Below are 22495 nucleotides of genomic sequence, written 5' to 3' on the forward strand. Positions count from 1 at the left end.
AAGAGGATGTGATAGGGGGTATTTCTTGCCTTTATGATGACATAATGGGAAGGAAATGTGCTTGTTTTAAGCATGGTGCTTAGCTAGCTTTATGCCGCGTGATTAAACGCTAGCACCTGGCTGAATGCAGGTGGTGGGGGTCTGTAAAAGATTTGGTTTTCATGTGCCAAGGAGTCAGGTGATGCAGGAATAATGACAGCAGAGGGTACCTTCTTGTTAAGGGCGACGCCGTCCTCACAGTCCAGAACAGCACAGTCCACGTTCAGAGAGGTGAGCTTCCTGAGTTTGCGTTCGTCGTTGCCTGGGACGTAGAGGACGGCCCGTCGTGGGATGTATTTCAGAGATGTGCCAGGGGTATGGTGGGCTCGCCAACTACCCTGCTGCCGTGCTGCCACCAGCAGCCTCTGGGCAATCCTAAACACACAAACAAACAAAGAGGATAGATCAAAGTTCATCTCGTTTTGAATTTTGTTTGTTCGAGGCATGCTATTTATTTCTACACGACTCTCCGGTGAAAGCAACAACAGACGCTATCCGTGTCCGCGTCCTTCCTTCCGATATGTTTAACACAATGACAAAGTTTGTTTTCCTTTAAGCCCCCCATTCAAGTGGACGAGTGCCTCTGACCTGCGCTTTGAGTGCATTTATCACCCACAACATCACAGCCAATTGTTCTCCTTTAATGCTAATACACAAAGGCTTAACAGCTCTAGATGCACAAATCTATTTAGGGTCAGGGCCACTCGAGGCTGAAAAAAGACAGAAACAGAAAGGGATTACAAAGTCCCAGAAAAATAATGAAAGTTTGGACAGCACAACAAATCTGCATAACACTTTCAGCTAATTACTCCTGGAAGCATGGCGAGAGAGCAGCAAACAGTAGCGCTGCTAATCTAAACAGCCGAAGTTCTGGCTCGAGCGCCAAGATTTCGGTTTCACAGTGCTTACTGCCTAATGAAAACGCTTCGGCTTTATTGCTCCAGCTCCTTCCAATACATTTTATCACACGCACCAGTAGATGCAGTTAGGGCACACACGTTTTAATTATTTGTTCTTTAGGTCAGGCTGCTCAAACAATTAGCACTAATGAATGGGCCAAATAATTGGGATCACATACAGCTAATTATAGCCAGGAACAGTACGCGTCTGGCTGTTCCTTCTCATTGCCCTAAGAGGAATAATATCAGTAGATTGCGTTCCTTTTCCATCCAGGAAAAAAAAAAGGGGGGGGGGGGGCAGGAGGGGGGCAGTGAGCTTTAGATGAAAAGGAGGGGGGGTAAAGTATTCTTCCTTCTCCCTTTGTTGTGTAAAGGAGCTAAAGTCACTTCAATAGGCACTTAATCCCATCCTCCACGCTTACAATTGCCTTCCAGTATCAATCAGGCATAATCTCAACTAAGATGATGCAGCTATACCAAGCAATTAAAAGCAATTCATGTAGTTATGGCTGCGAGCACTTTGCAGGCCCAAGTACACAGAGCCTCTGCAGGGATCCTGAATGCTGTAGTGTTTAAATTTGGTCAGGAACAATACCTCACGTAGGGATGAGGAAGAAATATGCAAAAGAAGAAGAGGAGGAACTTGCTATTGCAGGACAGATAAAACTGCGGAACGCCTTTGGTAACGAACCAAAATAAAAAATAAGCAAGCTTGTAGATGGAAAGCACTGTGTGTGTGTGTGTGTGTGTGTGTGTGTGTGTGTGTGTGTGTGTGTGTGTGTGTGTGTGTGTGTGTGTGTGTGTTGGGGGGGGGGGGGGATTTGGTGAGAGCTTGTAAAGACTGTAACTATCCACCAAAGTGTTGCATCTAAAACTCTTTTGCTAGATGAAGAAATAACAATAAAACCGGTTCATGTTTAGAAGAAAAAGCCTTTATTATTGTCACATATCAATTACAGCACAGTGAAATTCTTTCTTCACATATCCCAATTTTGGAATTTGGGGTAAAAGCACAGATAAACCATGATACAGCACCCCTAGAGCAGGGAGGGTTAAGGGCCATGCTCAGGGGTCCAACAGGGGCTTGAACCTATATCTTTCGGTCAACAACCCAGAGTAATAAAAAAGCCATTCTATTCTGGCTTTAGCCATTCTAAAGCCATTTTATTCATTGTAATAAAAGAGCCAATTTTAGTGAATATTAACTATAAAATAGTGAGCTCTTTGTCTACTACATTTTATTTAATGCTTAAAATAAATCCTTATATAGCAATAGAAGAGAGTGTATGTTGGAACTCATCAGGAGCTTGTTTATGCCATTGTTATTAGTGCCTTAAAATCATAGAGAAAAACCGGCGGTGCTCTGAGAAGGAGGGATGACATCCTCTTAACTTCCCTGTCAATCATAGCGACAGTAGCCAATCATATATAAGAGAGATTATCATGTTAGAGATAGTTAGAAGCAGATAGCATTTTCCTCAACGTGCGACAAAGCAAGAGCAGCAGTTTAAAAAACAGTATAGCTGTCTGGCTTCCTGTATCTTGGAGGAAACAAGTGCTAGCGTTGACTCTCCCTGGTTGTATGATGGCTTCAAGCTGGCTGGTGGGAGGGAATGGACAGGCAATCAAATTGGGGAGAAAACACAATGAATAGTAAAAACATGTTTATGTAATAATATGAAACTGCTCTGGGGAGGGCACGGTGGCTTAGTGGTTAGCACGTTCGCCTCACACCTCCAGGGTTGGGGGTTCGATTCCCGCCTCCGCCTTGTGTGTGTGGAGTTTGCATGTTCTCCCCGTGCCTCGGGGGTTTCCTCCGGGTACTCCGGTTTTCTCCCCCGGTCCAAAGACATGCATGATCGGTTGATTGGTATCTCTGGAAAAATTGTCCGTAGTGTGTGATTGCGTGAGTGAATGAGAGCGTGTGTGTGCCCTGCGATGGGTTGGCACTCCGTCCAGGGTGTATCCTGCCTTGATGCCCGGTGACGCCCGAGATAGGCACAGGCTCCCCGTGACCCGAGGTAGTTCGGATAAGCGGTAGAAGATGAATGAATGAAAGAAACTGCTCTCTTTAAGCTCTGGCAGTATGTGAATGTGTATGTACAATCCCATAATGTTGATTAGGAACAATATTTTGCATTTCAGTTTCCACTCAATAGTTGTTAGCCTAAACCTGAGAAAAATTTGCTTTGTTTTACTACAATCTCTATGACCTCATTTATGACCAGCAACCTTCTTTTCTGGAGTAAGCATGCAAAGAGTAACCTGGTTCTTTAGTGTAATGTTCTTATGGCAAGCAAGAGGAAAATGTCCAGGTCAGGTTTACCCACTGAGAGAATCCCCAGAGAGACTGGAGTGTACACAAAGAGAAAGAAAGAAGTGCTCTTCTTCCAGAATGAAGTGAAAGGTCCTACACAAGCAGAAACATTCCTTCTTTCCCTCTAATAAGCCAAAGCCAAAGCCATGCAGTTTTCTCTTTACTGGCTTCTAGCTTACAGAGGGCTTTCATTTGCTGCCACAACATACTGTACTGATTTTATGATGCAATACTGACCAGAGAATCTAAATTAGCTTAAATGTCAACTCACTTATAGAAACGTTGTCAAACGACACATGCTTTCAGTCTTGTTGCATGCAGGGCGAACAATGCCATCTTCTATGAGTCTTTCTGCAGGGGTGAATGAAGATCACTTCATTTTCATTAGATTTTTCTTTTAAGATTTCTTTAAGAACTTGATTTGTAATTGTGATGTTTTGAATGGTGATATGGAAAGAATTCTAAGTGTCAGTAGCTGAATATGTAAATGTATGTGTGTTTCAAGTAGTTCACACACACACACACACACACAGACACACAGACACACACAGACAGACACACACAGACACACACAGACACACAGACAGACAGACACACAGACAGACACAGACACACACAGAAAGAGACACATACAGACAGAGAGACACAGACAGACAGACAGACACACACAGACAGACAGACACAGACAGACAGACACAGACAGACAGACACACACAGACACAGACAGACAGACAGACACAGACACACACAGACAGACACAGACACACACAGACAGACAGACAGACAGACACACACAGACAGACAGACACACACAGACAGACAGACACACACAGACAGACAGACAGACACAGACAGACAGACACACACACACACAGACACACACACACACAGACACACACACAGACACACACACACACAGACACACACACAGACACACACACACACACAGACACACACACAGACACACACACAGACACACACACAGACACACACACAGACACACACACAGACACACACACAGACACACACACACACACACACACACACACACACACACACACACACACACACACACACACACACACACACACTTTATCCCCTTGCTGCCTCTTATCCAAATGTTGAAGTAAGCATTTATTTTAAAAAAAAAAAAAAAAAAAAAAAAACATAACGAGCTTCCCGCAAGCATATAAGGGTAATAAAGAGCATTCCTTCACAGTAGCCACTTTATCCTGGTCAGGGTTCTAGAGGACTTGAACACAAGTGTGAGAACTACTGGCTTGAGGTAGGAACAGCAGACATGATCAATGGGGCACTGGTTGATTTGTCCTTTCTTTCTAGACATTCCACCAGTGCATGTTTTTTTAGAGAATGAAGAAAAAGAAGAAAAAAAAACACGACATGAGCCCAGAGGAAACCCAAACAAACTCAAGGATAATAATCATTTGTAGCTACATTTTCACACTAACTTTCAGCATTAGCAATTATGTCTGTAAATATTACTCCTTTTTTTTTTACTCCAAAAACTAAATGTCCCTTTCTGTTCTTTTTTTTCTAGCACTGCTAACACTAGGCTAGCAAATAAAAGCTAACAGTTGGATAATTGAACAATAACAGTAAAATATTATATTAATCCTAGTATAAAGCTATAAGTATCACTGCTTTCTTGGCGCTTGCAACACTTGGAGACGTTCTTTACTGTGCAGTGACTCGATTCCACATCTGGCCAACATTTGTCCCTCCCAATAAACTAAGATATATACTTAACAATCCCAGAAGTAGGCCTGTAGAGCATTTTTAAATTCCTTCTTGTTGTCCTTTTCGTTTATTTACATATTTTACTTGAAAGGTCATCATAACAGAGGGCAGCATGTCTGCATTACAGATTGTAAAGTTCCCAGACTGTACTGCTGTTCTTGGATTTACTAGACAGGCTTTTAAAGCCTTCTTCCTTTTGGTGCTTTTATATGGCTTTAGACAGAACTGCTTCTCATTATGTTTAAGCCTGGTGTCCCTCTGTACAGCCCAGGGAATTGGACAGGATTTTGGACTTGTCGAACTTTGATTCAGCACAGCACTTTCAATCCACAGGCGTCTCTGCTAAAACATAAAGCTAAGACACTGGATTAGAGAGTTTACAGACAACGGGCCTCGTTTATCAATCTTCAAGCAAAGTTGTGTTGAAATCGTTCTGCCTGGTTTACGGAAGTTAAAGAAAATGCTGCTTTGCTTCATACTTGCATGTATATGCTGATCACACTAACAGTGCCAGTTTCCCATACACAGCTCATTTGCATTTAGTGACGCCTACATTCATTCATTCATCTTCTACCGCTTATCCGAACTACCTCGGGTCACGGGGAGCCTGTGCCTATCTCAGGCGTCATCGGGCATCAAGGCAGGATACACCCTGGACGGAGTGCAACCCATCACGGGGAACACACACTCTCATTCACTCATGCAATTACACACTACGGACAATTTTCCAGAGATGCCAATCAACCTACCATGCATGTATTTGGACCGGGGGAGGAAACCGGAGTACTCGGAGGAAACCCCCGAGGGGAGAACATGCAAACTCCACACACAAGGCGGAGGCGGGAATCGAACCACGACCCTGGAGGTGTGAGGCGAACGTGCTAACCACTAAGCCACCGTGCCCTGTGACGCCTACAAAACACCATAAAAAGTCAAGCACAAAGAGCTGGAAACAGGAAATGTCTACTAAAGGGCAAAAAAAAGGGAAGACAATAGTGGAGCTTATTTTGAATCACTTTAATGCCCCCAAATAGTTAGTCGTTTAACAGCATCTGAAAAGGTCAAAATCTAGAGCCAAACTACCGAAAAGGTGAATTAGGTGTAAATGAAGTGAGATGACAAGAAAATGGTGTGATGGAGGAGAGAAAAATATCTACACTGTACCCAGGTGACCACGGAAACTGAGCACATCACACAGAGAAACTGCTATTTTAAAACTGATTCAAGCGTCTAAGCTGAAGTGCTGGAAGAACAAATAAGTCATACCACATTTTAAAGCATTGTCCCTCGTGAGTGTGCGTTATATAAATGCCTTTTGTATCTGGAAATATTGTGGAAGGTTAACTGTGTTAAAACTTAAGAAACGCACATGACCAGTTTGAACTTTTTGGTTCTCATTATAAAATCCCTTTAACATCAATTTGTTGCCCTCTCTCTCTCTGTTTCTCTTGAGTCTTCCTCTCTCTCCATCTCTCTTTGTCTGACCATGTCTCTGTCTCACTCTCTGTTGCTTGGTATCACTCTGATTACCCACCCTCTCTGTGTATCAGTCTCACCCTTTCTTCCTGTCTGTCTCTAACCCTCTGTCCCTGTCTGTCTCTACCCATCTCTCCCTGTCCGTCTCTCTCCGTCCGTCTCTACCCCTCTCTCCCTGTCCTTCTCTATCCCTCTGTCCCTGTCTGTCTCTACCCATCTCTCCCTGTCCGTCCGTCTCTACCCCTCTCTCCCTGTCCTTCTCTATCCCTCTGTCCCTGTCCATCTCTCTCGGTCCTTCTCTACCCCTCTCTTCCCCCATCCACCCACCCCATAACAAGAAATCAACATATTCCGATGACCAATGCTCTTCAGCTACACAGCCTGCTCTTATATTGCACATTAAACTCCATTAAAAGTGGGTAAAATGAAAATCCATCAATCTAAACACCATTATGAGCTTCAAAAGTATATGTTGACACTTGCGAAAATTGGTTTACTGGACAGTAAATGGCTTGCTCAATTAACGTGTAACAGCCACTCTTCCTCAGTCTTTAAAGACTTTTGTGTTTACAATTTCCCCCTCTGATTTCTGAACTTTAGTTCTGCTTATTTTTTTTTTTTTTAAAAAAAGGAAGAAATGGCCACGGTGCTTAAAACATATGAAATGGTCATACATGCATCTGGGAATTCCATGCTGTTTATAATTATCAGAACGAGAGTCAGAAAGTGTGGCTTGCTGGGTCCTCCAATTTCTATAATGTGCGCAATAATCTATCATTTTTGCTGCATTCTCTGTTGTTTTAGGTCGTAGACTGACAAGTGAAGATGGTTATTTAAAACACCAGTGAGAGGTGGAGATCTCTACAGACCACAAGTTTTGCAAAATGTCAAATATGTGCAATCATTTTTACTGGGGTCAGTGTTAAGACTTCTGCCTTTTTTCAATTTCAAGAACTTGGGTCCTGGGTTTATTTAAAAAAAAAAAGTGCAAAGATTATTCAGATTTCATGGAGGAAGGATTGATTTGGAAGAGAATAGTAAATTAATTCATGTTCTTCATTAACTGCTTTATCCGGCTCTGGATGTAAATCCAAAGCCTATCCCGGGAATATTCCTGGTACCGATTTGGCATAACCAACTGACCTACCAGCATGGTTTGGGGAGGAAGCCCACAACAGATGTGGAGAATATGTAAAAGTTTACCTAGACATAACAGGAGCTCAGATCGAGCCAGGAACCCTGGAGCTCAGATGTGATGCTGTTCACTGTGCCACAATATAATAAAATCTAAAATAAACATGATGCATTAAACATTACAATCTAAACACAGACATTTTCTTTCAGCTATAGTATTTGCTTAAGATAGCAAGATATATTTCCCAAATCTTAATTATTTAAATACATTTTGAAGGCAGACTAGGTGCCATGTGTTCCCCAAGTGAGCGACGCACACACAACCGACCGTCTATGTCATATAAAAGAAACCGTGGTTTCTCAGACCAGGTCACCTTCTTCCAGATTTCTCTGTGGTCCAGTTCTGATGCTCACATGCCCATTTTTGGTGCTTTTGGTGGACAGGTGTCAGCATGGGCACTTTGACTGGTCTGTGGTTATGCAGCCCCATATGCAACAAACTGTGATGCACTGCGTATTCTCTCACCTTCCCATCAGACCCAGCAGTAACTTCTACAGTAGCTCGTCTGTTGGATCGGACCACGCGGACCAGCCACGGTTCACCACTGTTAATTTCTTGGACCACATTTGATAGATAGTGACCACTGCAGACTGGAAACACACACAAAGAGCTGCAGTGTTGGAGGTGCTCTGACCATCTGACAGTCTAGCCATCACAATTTGGCCCTTGTCAAACTCACTCAAATCCTTACACTTGGCCATTTTTCCTGCTTCTAACACATCAACTTTAAGGTCAAAATGTTCACTTGCTGCCTAATATATCTATAAGCAATGAAATCATGTTTTGATTGACAGCTGGCATACAGTCAGAAAGGCAACCAACACCTTCTGACCAATCAGATCAGATTGAGAATTCAACAAAACTCTAAAGGTTTAATAGTTGTACAAACTTATTTTATTCCTTTATAATATCCCAAGGCTTTGGCAATACAGATAGTAATAATTTAACTGCATGAAACACCCGAGTAAAGTACTTTGACATTCTAACTGAATTTAAATTGATGTCTGAGATACGAGTCAACATGAGGCTTACAGTGTAGTGACTGTTCTTACTGTAAACAAAACCGTACCTTTTGAATGTTAGGATTCGGACCAGACAGATTTCTGGTGTGCCGTTCAGAGGGCATTCCTGCCTCGTGACAAGTATTCCTGGGATAAACCCTGGATTTACAAAAGACCCTGATTGGGATAAAGCGATTTCTGAAGATTGCCGTTCGGGAACGATGATATTGCTTCAGGAAGCAAGATGAGTCAATGCAATAAATCCTTAAAAGGACTATGAGGCAAAACAGGACATACATTTACAGCCCTTAATTACAAAAAAATAAAAATCCTTTTCGATCTGATCTCAAATTAGATCTAAAATCTGATTACCTGCAATATTTTGTATCATTGGTACATTCATTTTAATTAAAAAGATGGCTTTATTTTTTTTGCTTTGCCAACCTCTAGCAGCATATTTTATCAGATTTGAATGTTTCTTCCAAGTCATTTTTTTTTCTCTCTTGCCACAGCTCCATGAGGACAGCTTCTGTTGCTCGATTTGTGCCTCTTTTCCCATTAACTTGTAGAAAGACTATCAATCACAAGCCTCTCAACATGCAGATTTTTCTAGTGTCTGGCCAAGACAGCAGTGACTGTGTCTAAAACGCACAAAAAATTAAGGACTTCTGTTTCTACTTGACAACAAACAGCATCTTTATAGTATGCAGAATACTTCCAAGATCTGCCATGCTTTAGCTTCCAGATCCAATTTTCAACTGAACAGAAAAAAAAAAAAAGAGATGAAACAGGAGGAAAAATAAACGCTGTGATGCATAAACAAATACAAAGTGAGGGAGGAAAAAAAAAAAATTAGTTATCAATATTTATTTTCTTTCCATGCCTTGTCCATGATGTTCCCTCACACTTTTTACCACTAGCACTGAAGATCATTACCAATCAGGTTATTAGACATTTTCAATCAATATAAAGAAATAAATTATTTTATGTCTGCAAGTCTGATATAAAATTAGCCAGGACGCTGTAGGCTTTCAGTGTGAGATGTTTATACCAACTTCAAATTTAGGATCCTTATGAACAAGCCCATGGGGAGTCTCAGAGAGCAGAAATGGGTTTTTATATCACCGTTTACTTTGAAAAATCAAGGCAACTTTTTTTATGAATGTATTGCTCCTAATAGACTAAATAAAAACATGAAAAACTAAAAAAAAAAATTTTAAATCTCACTGCCGATTTTTCTTTAAAAAAAAAACAAAAAACAAATGAAACACAGACACTGAGGCTGTTCAGACTGAATATATATATATATATTTTTGCCTTCTTGTCAGTCACTCACCCCTCCTGTCACTCTCGTGTCTCTGTGTGTCTCTGACAGTAGCCAGAGAAGTATGTGATCCTCTTTAAACAGGATCAGCTGGTGGCTGGTGACCCTGGCAGCAGCAGTGTAGAAGTGGGCTAGGCTGTGCCTTTTCCCTCCTCTCCAGCGTGCGCCTCATTAGGGTGGATTTTACGCCCTAATCTGCGCAATAAGGATGAAGTCATAGCAAGTTATCTGTGCTGGCCAATTCATCTCACTATAATCTCTTCAGCTACAGCCATGTTTCTCTCGTTCTTACTCCTGCTCCACTCAATGCTTGACAAGTCTAGAGTTTAAGCTCTCCTGATAGAACCCACAAAGCCCCGCCACATCGTATGACAAAAATCGATGAGCAAGAAAGACAAAAAAAAAATTACTGAGGAAATGAAATATTACACTCCGTCAATCATTTCTAAAGCAGCTTCTTCTGAATCCTGATAATCTTAGCAGCCAACTTCTCTCTAGCAAGATCAAGAGTGAATATTTTCCTATTATTTTTTTCTTTAGAAATAATTGAGGGAGGAACTTAAAAGGAGGAGAACAAGTGTTGGGAGTGGGGAGGGCATCAGGGTTAGCTTTTAACTTAGCATTTTTATTGACTCCAGGAAAACAAAATAAGAGAGTCTCACTAAGAGCGTGCACTCGGCAATAGCCATTCAGGCCTTTGGAGGCCCATTGTAGCACTTTGAAGGGCTTGAAAGGAAACCCCACTGGTGGAAATCCAGTGGAACATCTCCACAACAGAGCACAACTGTTCCCTTCTGCATGAATGGGAGGCAGATAAAAGACGAGATGGACTTCTAAAGTACAGCCAAAAACAAAGGCAACAAAAGTGCTGATCATGAGGGAATGACACAACTCAGTGCAAAGAAAAAGAGTCGCCAGACAATGGCACTCACAGCCAAGTGACACACTGAAGAATTGAAAAATCTACACAAGAAGAGTCCCCCGCGTTACTTACTCCCTCCACCTCACAAATGGGAGAGGAAAAAAAACCAAGATGGTGCTGGATTTCTTTGGAGCCAAACTACTTCATAAAAGAGATTAAGATAAAAAAAATAAATAAATAAATAAATATTAAAAATAAGGAAGAGAGATGAAGAGACAGACAGAGAAAGAATGAGAGTGAGAGCAAGAAAGAAAGACAGAGAGAGAGAGAGAGAGAGAGAGAGAGAGACAAACAGACAGACAGACAGAGAGAGAGAGAGAGAGAGAGGGACAGAGAGAGAGAGACATACATACATAGAGAGAGAGAGGGACAGAGGAACAGACAGACAAACATACAGAGAGAGAGAGAGAGAGAGAGAGAGAGAGAGAGAGAGAGAGAGAGAGAGAGGAACAGACAGACAGACATACACACACAGAGAGAGAGAGAGAGAGAGAGAGGGACATACATACATAGAGAGAGAGAGGGACAGAGGAACAGACAGACAGACATACACAGAGAGAGAGAGAGAGAGAGAGAGAGAGAGAGAGAGAGAGAGAGAGAGAGAGAGAGAGAGAGAGAGAGAGAGAGGAACAGACAGACAGACATACACACACAGAGAGAGAGAGAGAGAGAGAGAGGGACATACATACATAGAGAGAGAGAGGGACAGAGGAACAGACAGACAGACATACACAGAGAGAGAGAGAGAGAGAGAGAGAGAGAGAGAGGGAGAGAGAGAGAGAGAAAGGTGACAGATTGAAGGGCTGAGATCTAAACAAGGCAGAAATTTGAAAGAGAGTTGAAAGAGAGCTGGAGACACTCAGGATGATGAGAAGAGGTTTGAAGAGGCTGAAAGGAAGCAAGGCAGGCTGGGGAAGACTGAGCGGAAATGTGCTCCTGTCCTGACTGAAGCTGTAAAAGGTGACAGCAGATCACTGGAATCCCCACACACAAGCATCGCTCCAGTGTCACCACTCAACACCCACTTCTCCCTCCTGTTTCCTTCTTCAGCTCCACTCCTCAAGAGCCTCTTTGTGCACTCACACAATTAGTGCCTAAACCCTCAAGTAACATTTCCCCACCTCCTTACTCCTCAATTCAACATGTGCTTGACTCTTAAAGAGACTTTCGCCTTTATCTGCCTCACACACACACACATCTCAAGTGCGAATGGAGCTTAAACTCTAATTATTAATAGTGGGTTCTTTTATTATTATTCTAGGAGGTCGCGTAGCACGGAGAACACCTAGCATCGCTGGCTTCGGAATGAAACAACCGCCTCATAGCGTATTGGAGGTGGTGTGCGTCGTCCATTCTAATGGGTGGAAGTGCTTCATTTACAGTTAAATCATGCCACCTTGGAGAGTGAGAGCAGATCAGGAGGGGCAGAGGACACACACACACACCATACCCACCCCAGGTGCATCCCCTAGAACACATTTACACGGAGCGTTCAGAGATATTCGGATTTCCAGCCGAATCCTGGAAGTGCTGAAAGAGGTGGGGAAGGGGGGCAAAAATAAAAAGGGCGAAAATAAATAAATAAAAAAAAGTCGTTTAAAAAAGGCAATAATGAATCGTTCCCTTCCATCTTTCCACGGTTCCATGCGGTGGTGAATGTCACCATAGCGAATGATAATTATCGGATACATGCTCATCCACGTGATAATTAAACTAACATGTAATTCCTCATTTACAGTGTATTACCCCAGGAGCCCGGTGCCTGCAATGTGACATGACTGAAATGAATGTAAATCCAATTATCTTACCCTAATAATGTAATGATAGATACTAAACAGTGACAAGAACAGTCAGCCTCCAAAACACAAACTCCCCGATGCTTTGTTCTCTGCCGTTTGTATCAGATCTTCAGCGCTTGAAAATGTTTTCTCGTTAGAAAGGTTTTTAAAAAAAAAAAAAGAAAAGAAAAGAAAAGAAAAAAAAAAAAAAAAAGAGTCCCAAGTGTGAGAGTATTGTAACTTGTGACTCTCATGCTAAAGCACACAGCAGAAGGGGCCTGTCAGGCTGCTTAGTTAAAGGCTACAATGAGCCTGGAGCCATGAGTGGAGGTCATTTTTAACCCTCTCTTTCTTTCCTCCATCACTTTAGCTGATAAATGGATCACCGCTGTAATTGATTAGCTTGAGTTGAGAATTAAACCAGAGTTCAGCGCTAATAATGGCCTCTTGACAATAGCAGCCCGGCGTAAAATGTAAAACGATAGCCCGCAGCCAGATCGCCATCAAAGCCGAGCGGCTGGGTGAAAGAGGCCAGGCCGTTCTCAGGAGCCGCACGCTTCTTCGGGGTCCTTTTCCCTCGATAACGCTGTCAGTTAAACTGACAGGGGCCATTATGGACGCGGCCTGTCAACTCACTTTCATAAAACAAGCTGTAAAACAGCAAATAACAGGCTTATGACTTCATTATCTCAGCTTCTCCAAATCGCAGCCCAGGCGCTGGGCTTGAAATGTGGATGTAAGAAGGTGTGTAGCTTTTCCATTGCCTTGGCCCAGCCAGTAAATAGGAGAGACAAAACAGCTTGTTCAGGGGTGAGGGATGAAAACAGAAGACATGCAGACAGACATACAGACAGGCTAGTCTCCTGTCTATTCAATAAAACAGCTCTTCTTTTTTTTTTTCTGCTACAGAAAAAAAGAAACACCTCACCATGTTGGCCAATCATTATTCCACACATTATTAATTAACTCATGTTGCCTTGTCTATAGTTACAAGCCAGTGTGATCAGGGGCTCCCGATGTTAGGATAAAATGTCCTCGCAGTTGGCAGCGGGAGAAGTGGAGAGTAGAAGAACAAGCAATGAGAGACAGCTAGAAAGAGAGAGAAAGAGAGTGGTGACAGAAAACAAACATAGGCCATTAATAAACGTACTGCTCCAATGGAATTATTTAAGAGTTAGCGCTACAGAACTGCACAATGTGTGGGGTGGCTGGGGGACAGATGGAGACTGCATCTGGGAGAGGAAACCTTTTGCCACAGCACCGCGCTTGATGAGCCACAGCTTTTATTTATTTCATGCAAATAGATCCAGGCATTAAACAAACCTGACAGCGGGGTTGCGAGGTGTCCGGTGGTTGGAAGGGCTGAGCGTTTTTTGCCCTGATTCAGGGGACTTCACAGTGTCCTGCAGTGCACAGCCGCACACAGGTTTGCACTGTAAGGGGATTTTGGAGCTGAAAATATGGAATTTTTGCGCTCCGGTGTGTGGATCGCTCTTTGTTTGCCTCCAGGCTTGCGTTACAACGTCGAGAACGGTCATCTTCTCGAGCTTAAGTTCTCTGCCAACGGCTTCTGACTTCAGGTTCTCACTCGTGTTTGGGACCTTTCATTGAGGTTCTAAGCTTGTTCCATTACATAAACTGGTGGCTGTACACGTGTTAAAAATAGAGTGCCTAATTTTGTTTTCAAAATAAATAAATAAATAATAATAATAAAAAAAAAAAATATAAAAAATACACAAATTGCAGCATTTGAAATAGGAGGTAAAAGGGAGAACTTAATTGTTTGGGACGGTCCAGTTGAAGACAATGCTCTTACTGATTGCCTCTGAGACAAGCATGCAGGACAATCGTTTAGCAGCCAGCCTGATTTGGGTTGTGCTGTTAATGTTGGTTTAGTAACGGTGGCGAGGGGGAGGAGGTATGGAGGGAGGAACAGAGTGACACAGGCAGGTCCATGAACTGGTCTATAGAGATTACTGATTAAGAGGGCTGACTGATTAGCGTTTGTTTTAGACAGCAGCGTTAAGATTGACTGGCAACCGCTGGGCGCTTTACTACCCTCTAGCCAGCAACTAGCACACACACACACACACACACACACACAGGAATGCATATGACATAATGGAAGAGGAAACGGAGGGAAAAAAAAAAACAAACAAACAAAAAAAATGACTAAAATGTGTGAGGTGAAGCAGACAGATTCAGTCCGCGACTGTGCTGGAAAAGCTTTTCAGCCTGCGAGCCAAGCTCAACTGATTTGGTTGAAGTCCAGAGAGATTTAAAGCACACTCCTCCTCTCTATGGTTCTCTATCTTTCGAACACACAGGCAGTGTTGTACGTCAGTTCTCCTGAAGAGTCGCAGCAAACAGAGCTGTAGAGACACGTGTCCTGTTCCGAGAGCAGCTTAAAACAATAACGTGTGCTGAAAAATGCTTCATTAGTGCTGACAATTCAACAGAATAAGCGATGATTTAAAGGCTTGGTTTCTTATCTGCGTCTTTTTAAAAAGAACGACATCCAGAAAAAAACTCGCTCATGAACGACTGTGGGAAAAAAAAAAAAAAAAAAAGCACTCTGATATCTTAATGACAGAGGTACGCTGTCGGACAGAAAGATGGATTGTTTCGCTGCACCAGAGGTGGTGGAGGCCCAGCAGAAGGAGAATATGTTTCAAGCAGTCTTTGGCTATAGTGTTCAGGAGAGCAAAGTGAAACAGGGTGTAGTAACAGAACATAAGGAACACACACACACACACACACACACACACACTCACAGACACACATGCACGCGGGACCACAGAATGCCATTTTTGGACCAACACTGCACCCACTGAAGACAGATGGAGCGGGTGGAAACATGGGTAGGATATCCAAACAGGCCTTTGGATTTGCTCAGAAAGACAACATGCTCGTTTGATTTCCGCTCCAAACAGCATGTTTATGTGACGGCGCACTCCGATTTTTGGACACAGTTCCCTCCCTAATCCTAGACATGTCCCAAAAGCTGTCGTCCAATGGCCTGGTTAGCGTGACATGCCCTCCAGTGGTATGATGAAGGCACTGCAGGTGTTTTTGCACAAAAGGTACCGATCACCTACGGGTATGAAACAAATAAACGGATAGAAATGCGTCAGTCCAGGGCAGGGGAGAGTGAGTGAGTGTCAAATGAAAGTTAGTCATATAGAATAGTGCTTACTGACAGAGAGACAGATGGAAACACAAATATTAAATTGAACTGAGTGGAAAGGGTAGGTGAGACGTAAACGCTTCGGTGGGTCACCTCGATAAAGTCTCGGGTAGGCAGCAAACGTCTGATCCGACGTTTCATAAATGCACAGCGAGAACACCACCATAGACGTGTCTTTAGTCTCGGGCATCCTTAAACAAACTGCCGATGACGCAGGAGCATATCTAGCCATTTACAGCACAAGGTTTCTCTCAGTTTCTCTCACACACAAGCATTTCCACCAGATAGATAGATATATACTACTAATAATAATGACGATCATTCTAACAGGAAGCTCGGCACACTGGCATTGCCTATCATCTGATACAGAGATGAGCTTCAGTGGCGGTTGTTCATCAGGACAGCTGCAGACAGAATGTGACACATCAGGCACCACAAATGATTTGATATTGGGGGGAAAAAATGAAAGGAGTCTCAATCTATTGCCTAGTAATCTCAAAGCTTGAATGACCTTTATATAGCATTTTATTCCCGCCAGTGTGAGTGAGTGAGTGAGACACCCTGCAGAGGCAGTAGTAGCTGTAGAGCAGTCACGGCTGCCCCACCTCCTCCAGCTTGGCCCAAATCCTTTAATTAATACTGGCTTAGGGCCGATTGCTCCTGACACTACGGGGAGTTTCCTGAGGCCCAACCTACCCTGCCCCTCAACACGGGCACTAAATCTACCTACACACTCTCTCTCTCTCACACACGCACACACACACACACTACATCTATCTACTCACACATGCTGTCTCTCTCTCACACACAGACACAAACATGAGCACACGCACGCACGTGCACACGCATAGCTTGTGTGAGGTCAGTAATTAAAAGCCAACATTCTCTTTCCTATGATCTCTAACAGGCTTTGGTCTTGTTTGTTAAAAGAAACACTATGGAGCAAAACACAAAAGGTTATCGGCACCACTTATGACTTCATTAGTAAATATTACACAATATATATTACACAACTGATATCATGCCACAAGATAAACCCTCCAGCCTAGACCAGTGGGTTAACATCTAAGCTTCACACTACACACTTCACACTTACCTACATCATCTTGACTGGAGAAAAAAAAAAAAAAAAAAAAAAAAAATACACATGTTCCCAGCAACCGGTTTTTTGTCTGAACCATTTGCGGATTTGGATGGTGGGAATTAAGGCCAACAAGCTGAAGGTTTTCTCTCAGTAACTCGAAGGTAACAGACCTTAATAACTAACATCCATCGGCAGAGCATTTGACCCAGGGCGATGTAGTGAGCTGTGGTGAGGTAAGTACAGGATGAAGCACAGCAGCGCAGGACGCGCCACATACAGCGAACACATGTGTCAGACACCCGACGTAGCGCAGTGTGCAGGCTAATCATTCCAACATGCATTCGATAGCGTGCCTTCCTCCTGCCGCTGCTGTATACACACACACGTTCATTCATAAAGAGGGCTAAAAGCTGCAGAATCGTCTCGAGTGCTTACTCATGGTGATTTTTTTTTTTTTTTTGGTTATGCATCTGGCTCACCCATATCTTTCTTCCAAGCAGTTCTCAAAGGTGAAGGCTGAGCTACTGTTAATTTAGGATACGGGAATAAAGGGAATAGTTCCTCAGTAGTTAATTAACAGCCAGCCTCTGGTGCAATTCAAATTTAAAATCAATTAAGAAAAAATCTAAACAGATAAAAAGGGAAAAACATGAGAGAGAGAGAGAGCGCGAGAGAGAACGAGAGAGAGAACGAGAGAGAGAGAGAGATGAGGTGGGGAGGGAAGCTTGTTTGTTTGCATGCCTCTGGTTAATAAATTGCGTAAAGTGCCAAGTGGATGCAACTAGCAGGACTACCGCCTAGAGACAGTGAAGCGAAAACTTTACAGTATCTGTTGAAACGGAGCAGAACTCTAGTGCCCCTTTTCCACCAAAAAGAACCGGGTGCTGGTTCAGAGCTAGCACTGTTGCTGGTTCCACTGGCGAACGTGTCCAGTTCACCAGTTCACGTGTCCCAGCAACCTTAGCGCAGCAGCGGCAAACACAAACACATCAACAATGGCGGATGTTGCTTTACTGTTAATGCTCATGGCTTTGTGAACCTACATTAACACCCAAACGCGGCGAATCCAACGTGTACGTGCAGCTCCATGTAATCTGTATAAACGGAGGTTGTTATCGAGAAAGTACATAACGTTATTTTATCATTAACACAGAAAAAAGTTTAGCCTTAGCATGTAGCTACCTACTATCATGTGTGCTGATAATGTATCATATCGCGGTAAAGTAAATGTGTATTAAACATTAGTATACTTAAGGTACATTATCAAATGCGCTAACAGTAGCCCCGCCCACAGCCCCTGACACAAGCGGTTCTTAAGTCTAGACCAGCAACGTTTTGGTGCTACTTAAGAACCACTTTTCCTGGTTCAGAGCCGGTGCTTTGGCTGTCGGAAAAGAAAGAACTGGTTCTAAATTAGGCTCTGGCTCCGAACCAGCACTCAAACTGCCTCGGTGGAAAAGGGGCAAAGCAGCCGCGGGTCAGCACTTAAACAAGCTTGCCCTCAGGAGAAAGCCCCATATCCAAACATTTGGTCAAAACAAACTGTCAACAGATTAACTAAAGCTGACACTATGGGCTGAGTCGAGCGGACAATTTCACTGATGACCCGAGATTACAAACTGTACAGGGGAGAAAAAAAGAGAAAGCAAATCTTTAGCATGTGGTAGCATTTAGCTTCGACTGGTCCCACCATCTCTCAGGGTAAAAGGGTGGGTATACAGTAAGACTCTTTTCTGTTCTGGCACCGAGGTGGCAGAATGAACTTCCCCTAGATGTCTGAACAGCCGAGTCACTGAATATCTTCAAACAACGGGTGAAGACCTCAATCTTCTTGAAGCGCTTTTTTCCCAATGTTAAAAATAAATGACTAAATGAAAAAATAAAATACTAAACAGAGGTTTAGTTTGATGGCAATCTAAGTCTATAACATAGTGAACCAGTGTTAAAGTATTCATCTATAAAGACTTAAAAGCACTTTGGTACGTCGCTCTGGATAAGAACGTCTGCCAGGACAGGATGCAAGACTTTGATTAGCAGTGGCAGCTTGGTGGACCTGGGATTCGAACTCACAACCTTCTAATAAGTAGTCCAACACCTTAACCAATAAGCTACATCTACTGAAAAGAGCATGTTTTTTGGATACTGACAGAAATCCTGATAGTGAAATGAGTTAGTTACTTAGCATTAAGCAATCAGGGATATCAAGAAACATTTGATTTAGCTGTTTGTATTGGTTGCTACTAAGTGGTCATTAAAAATGAGCTCAAGGTGTTGTGACTCACGAGCTATGGTGTAGCCCCTTGTTAGGACGTATGCATGTCTCAGTGGTCACAGAACTAAAGTGGCCTCTCTCTGTCTGTCTGTTTATCTGTCTGTCTCGCTCTCTGTCTGTCGGTCTCTCTCTGTCTGTCGGTCTCTCTCTCTGTCTGTCGGTCTCTCTCTCTGTCTGTTTATCTGTCTGTCTGTCGGTCTCTCTCTCTGTCTGTCGGTCTCTCTCTCTGTCTGTCGGTCTCTCTCTCTCGGTCGGTCTCTCGGTCGGTCTCTCTCTCTCTCTCTGTCTGTCTCTCTCTCTCTGTCTGTCTGTCTCTCTCTCTCTCTGTCTGTCTGTCTCGGTCTCTCTCTCTCGCTCTCTGTCTCTCTCTCTCTCTCTGTCTGTCTGTCTCTCTCTGTCTGTCTGTCTCTCTCTGTCTGTCTGTCTGTCTCACTCTCTCTCTGTCTGTCTGTCTCTCTCTCTTACACGCAGCAGTTTCTCTGCATGCTCCCTTCACTGCTCCTACAAACACGATATTACACAGGTGGTGTTGATGTTATGGCTGTTCCGTGTGTATATACACAACCAAACACAGGTGTGCTTATTCAACTGCTCAATGGTCCAATTCTGAAGCTCTCATGCCAGGTGCGTTTGGTGGACCAGTCTACAGCGACTCCAAATGCACCATACAGAGTAATCTGTGCCTTTATCATATCCAGCATTAGCTTGCTTTTAAATTTTGTCCTTCAGTATCTCTTCTGTGGGAATGGACCAGAAGGCTAGCCTTCGTTCCGCTCGAGCGTCAGTCACCCTGTCGTCAGATCACTGGTTGTTCTTCCTTGGACCATTTTTGGTAGGTCATAACTACTGCCTAATGGGAACATCCTACAAGACCTGCTGTTTTAGAGATGTTCTGATCTCGTCATCAAGCCATCACAATTTGGCTCATGTCAAAGTCACTCCGATCTTTACACTTGGCCATTTTTCAGGCATCAAAACCTCAACTTCAAAGATTGACTGTTCATTTGCTGCCTGATTTAAGTGTCAAAGTAACGAGATAATCAATGTTATTCACTTCACCTTTCAGTGGTTTTAATGTTATGGTGTGTGTGTGTTAGACACAGAGAGAGAAAGAGAGAGAGAGGGAGAGAGAGAGAGAGAGAGAAAGAGAGAAAGAGAGATGTTAAATAAAAAAAAAATTCTAGACCCTGTTGCTTTGTTAAAATGAAGCGTTATGTCTCAATACTATTTTTAACGTTAATATACTGAGCTTCTTGCTTGTGATATCACGTTGCCTCAACAGTTTTCAGTGTGTTATTTTTAGTGACTTACCATGTTCTCATAACTCAGGTAGTCACCCATTTGTTTTAGGTTTAACTAAAAAAAAAAAATGCTGACATGCAGAATGGCAAAACAGGGATTAGAGCGTGCCAACGAAATTCATTGCATTCTTTATGGTCCATGATTCAGCTGAACAGACAAATGAGGATATGGAAAGTTCAGAGGTGGAGCAACAGGGTGTCTAGAAAGCAGAGCCTAGCATAGCAGGGCACGTGCACAGAACATTAGCCTTTCCTGACCGGTTCTAGTCATTCAGCATGTCCAACCCCTCATAGTCTGTGAAAACATGGCAAATCGACACCACACATTGCAGCGCCTACAGAAATGGCTGTGACGGTCATTCACAGGAACCAGTAAAGGAACTGGCGTGATGTTCAAACAAGAGCATGAAGCCAGTACCTTGGCGTTAGTTAACCGAGTGGGAGTGGGTGTTCTTTCAGCTCGCTGCCTTTCATAACACAAACTCTGTGTGCAGAAAGAGACCAGAATCACCACTCGCGAACCAGCGGAAGTCATTAAGCTATGTCCAGTACAATATTTCAAAGGTTTTCCTGTGCCGATAGGACGCTGCGCGCTAATGATGGAAACTTCTTTCGGAGGTGCTCGGGTCAGACAGATGGCACAAGGGTTGCTGTAGCTAGAAAATCTTTCCAACACCAAGCCTGTCTTTTGGTGTCTGTTGATAAGTTATTTATCTGGTGAGCTCACTGAGCTTTGAACTGTTTTACAAAAAAAAAAAAAAAAGAAAGAAAGAAAAAGAAAAAAAAAGAAAACAAGCACTGCTACAAATCACAGCTTAAAGTTTATACATCTTTTGTAGACTTTGCCTCATCAGTGACACGAGTAGCATCTTTCCACTGAGGGACTCTAATGAAGACTGCCTGCTCCTGCTTAGCCCAAATTAGAAGAGGAGCAGAGAAATGGTTTCAATTTAGATGGGTGTGAGACTCTCCAAATCCCAGGCGTCAAGGCTTCCTTCCTCAGATCAGGAGGAATGCCATGTCTGGCTTTATGCACTGCTATAACACTACACTAAAGAGGAAAAAAAGAAGGGAGGTTTTTACTTTTGCATGGCTATACATTCTGATCCAATGGGGGCATATAAGCCTGGAGATAGCAATGGGGGGAAAAGGGAGACGATTAAAAAAGGGTTAGAGAGAGATTACACCACTTTTTATTTAACTAATCTCAGAGAGCATTAATTCTGCAAAAGCCTGTCGTGCGCTGCTTGAGAAGATTGAGAAGAATGGCTTGCCAAAGCATGCATTCATTCTAGAATCATTGCATAAAGCATTATGTTTCCACTAAAGCCCATACCAGTGAATGTGTTTTAGTGAGGACGATCAGACGTGGGAAATGAAAGTCCCTCTACTCAGGACACGAGATCTCACAGAAGTGTAAACAAAAATCATGAACCCTCTTTGTCCGTAATGCTAGATCTTTGCACAACGTACTGTATAATATACACAATGCACACTGGTCGGCACTATTTTGCGTATTTGTCCTGTAGTGTTTTGTATTGGGTTTGCACCGTCTCTTGCCTTGCACTGTTTGTACTAGGTTGAACACCTCAGGGCTAAGACAAGTTACTGACTCTACGTCCTTGGCTCTGTGTTGTTTAATGTAGCACTATGGTCCTTCAGAAGCGTCGTATCATTTCACTATGTACTGCCTCAGCTATATATGGTTAAAATGACAATAAAAGCTTCTTGACTTGTCCTTCTGGAGCTCTCACTTGTTCTCTTAATGTCCATGTAGGTTTCCTTCGGGTTCTCCAGTTTCTCCAAACATACCAGTAGGAGGCTGAACTAAATTTGTGTAAACAAGTGTGTGAATTCCCAGGATAAGGTCCAGAGTCATGACCCTGACCAGGATAAAGCTGTTAGTGATGGTATTCATTCATCTGCACAATCATAACCATCA

At 43.0% G+C, this 22495-nt stretch overlaps 1 protein-coding gene across 2 annotated transcripts in view; it reads right to left on the reverse strand.

Moving 5' to 3' along the window:
- clybl (citrate lyase beta like) overlaps positions 1–22495 on the reverse strand; it is a 63644-nt gene that overhangs the window by 25468 nt on the left and 15681 nt on the right. Inside the window, exons 1-2 of one of the 2 annotated variants that reach the window (XM_060876111.1) lie at positions 8150–8172; positions 210–414 (exon numbers count right to left, since the gene is read on the reverse strand). In XM_060876111.1, the coding sequence (XP_060732094.1) occupies positions 210–414; positions 8150–8157 (213 nt within the window). In that variant the 5' untranslated portion in view covers positions 8158–8172. Of the gene's footprint in view, positions 1–209; positions 415–8149; positions 8173–22495 lie in introns of those variants that run through there. The other variant, XM_060876110.1, reaches the window with a different exon arrangement.

The sequence above is a fragment of the Tachysurus vachellii genome, chromosome 8, assembly GCF_030014155.1.
Source record: "Tachysurus vachellii isolate PV-2020 chromosome 8, HZAU_Pvac_v1, whole genome shotgun sequence".
Classification (NCBI taxonomy): domain Eukaryota; kingdom Metazoa; phylum Chordata; class Actinopteri; order Siluriformes; family Bagridae; genus Tachysurus; species Tachysurus vachellii.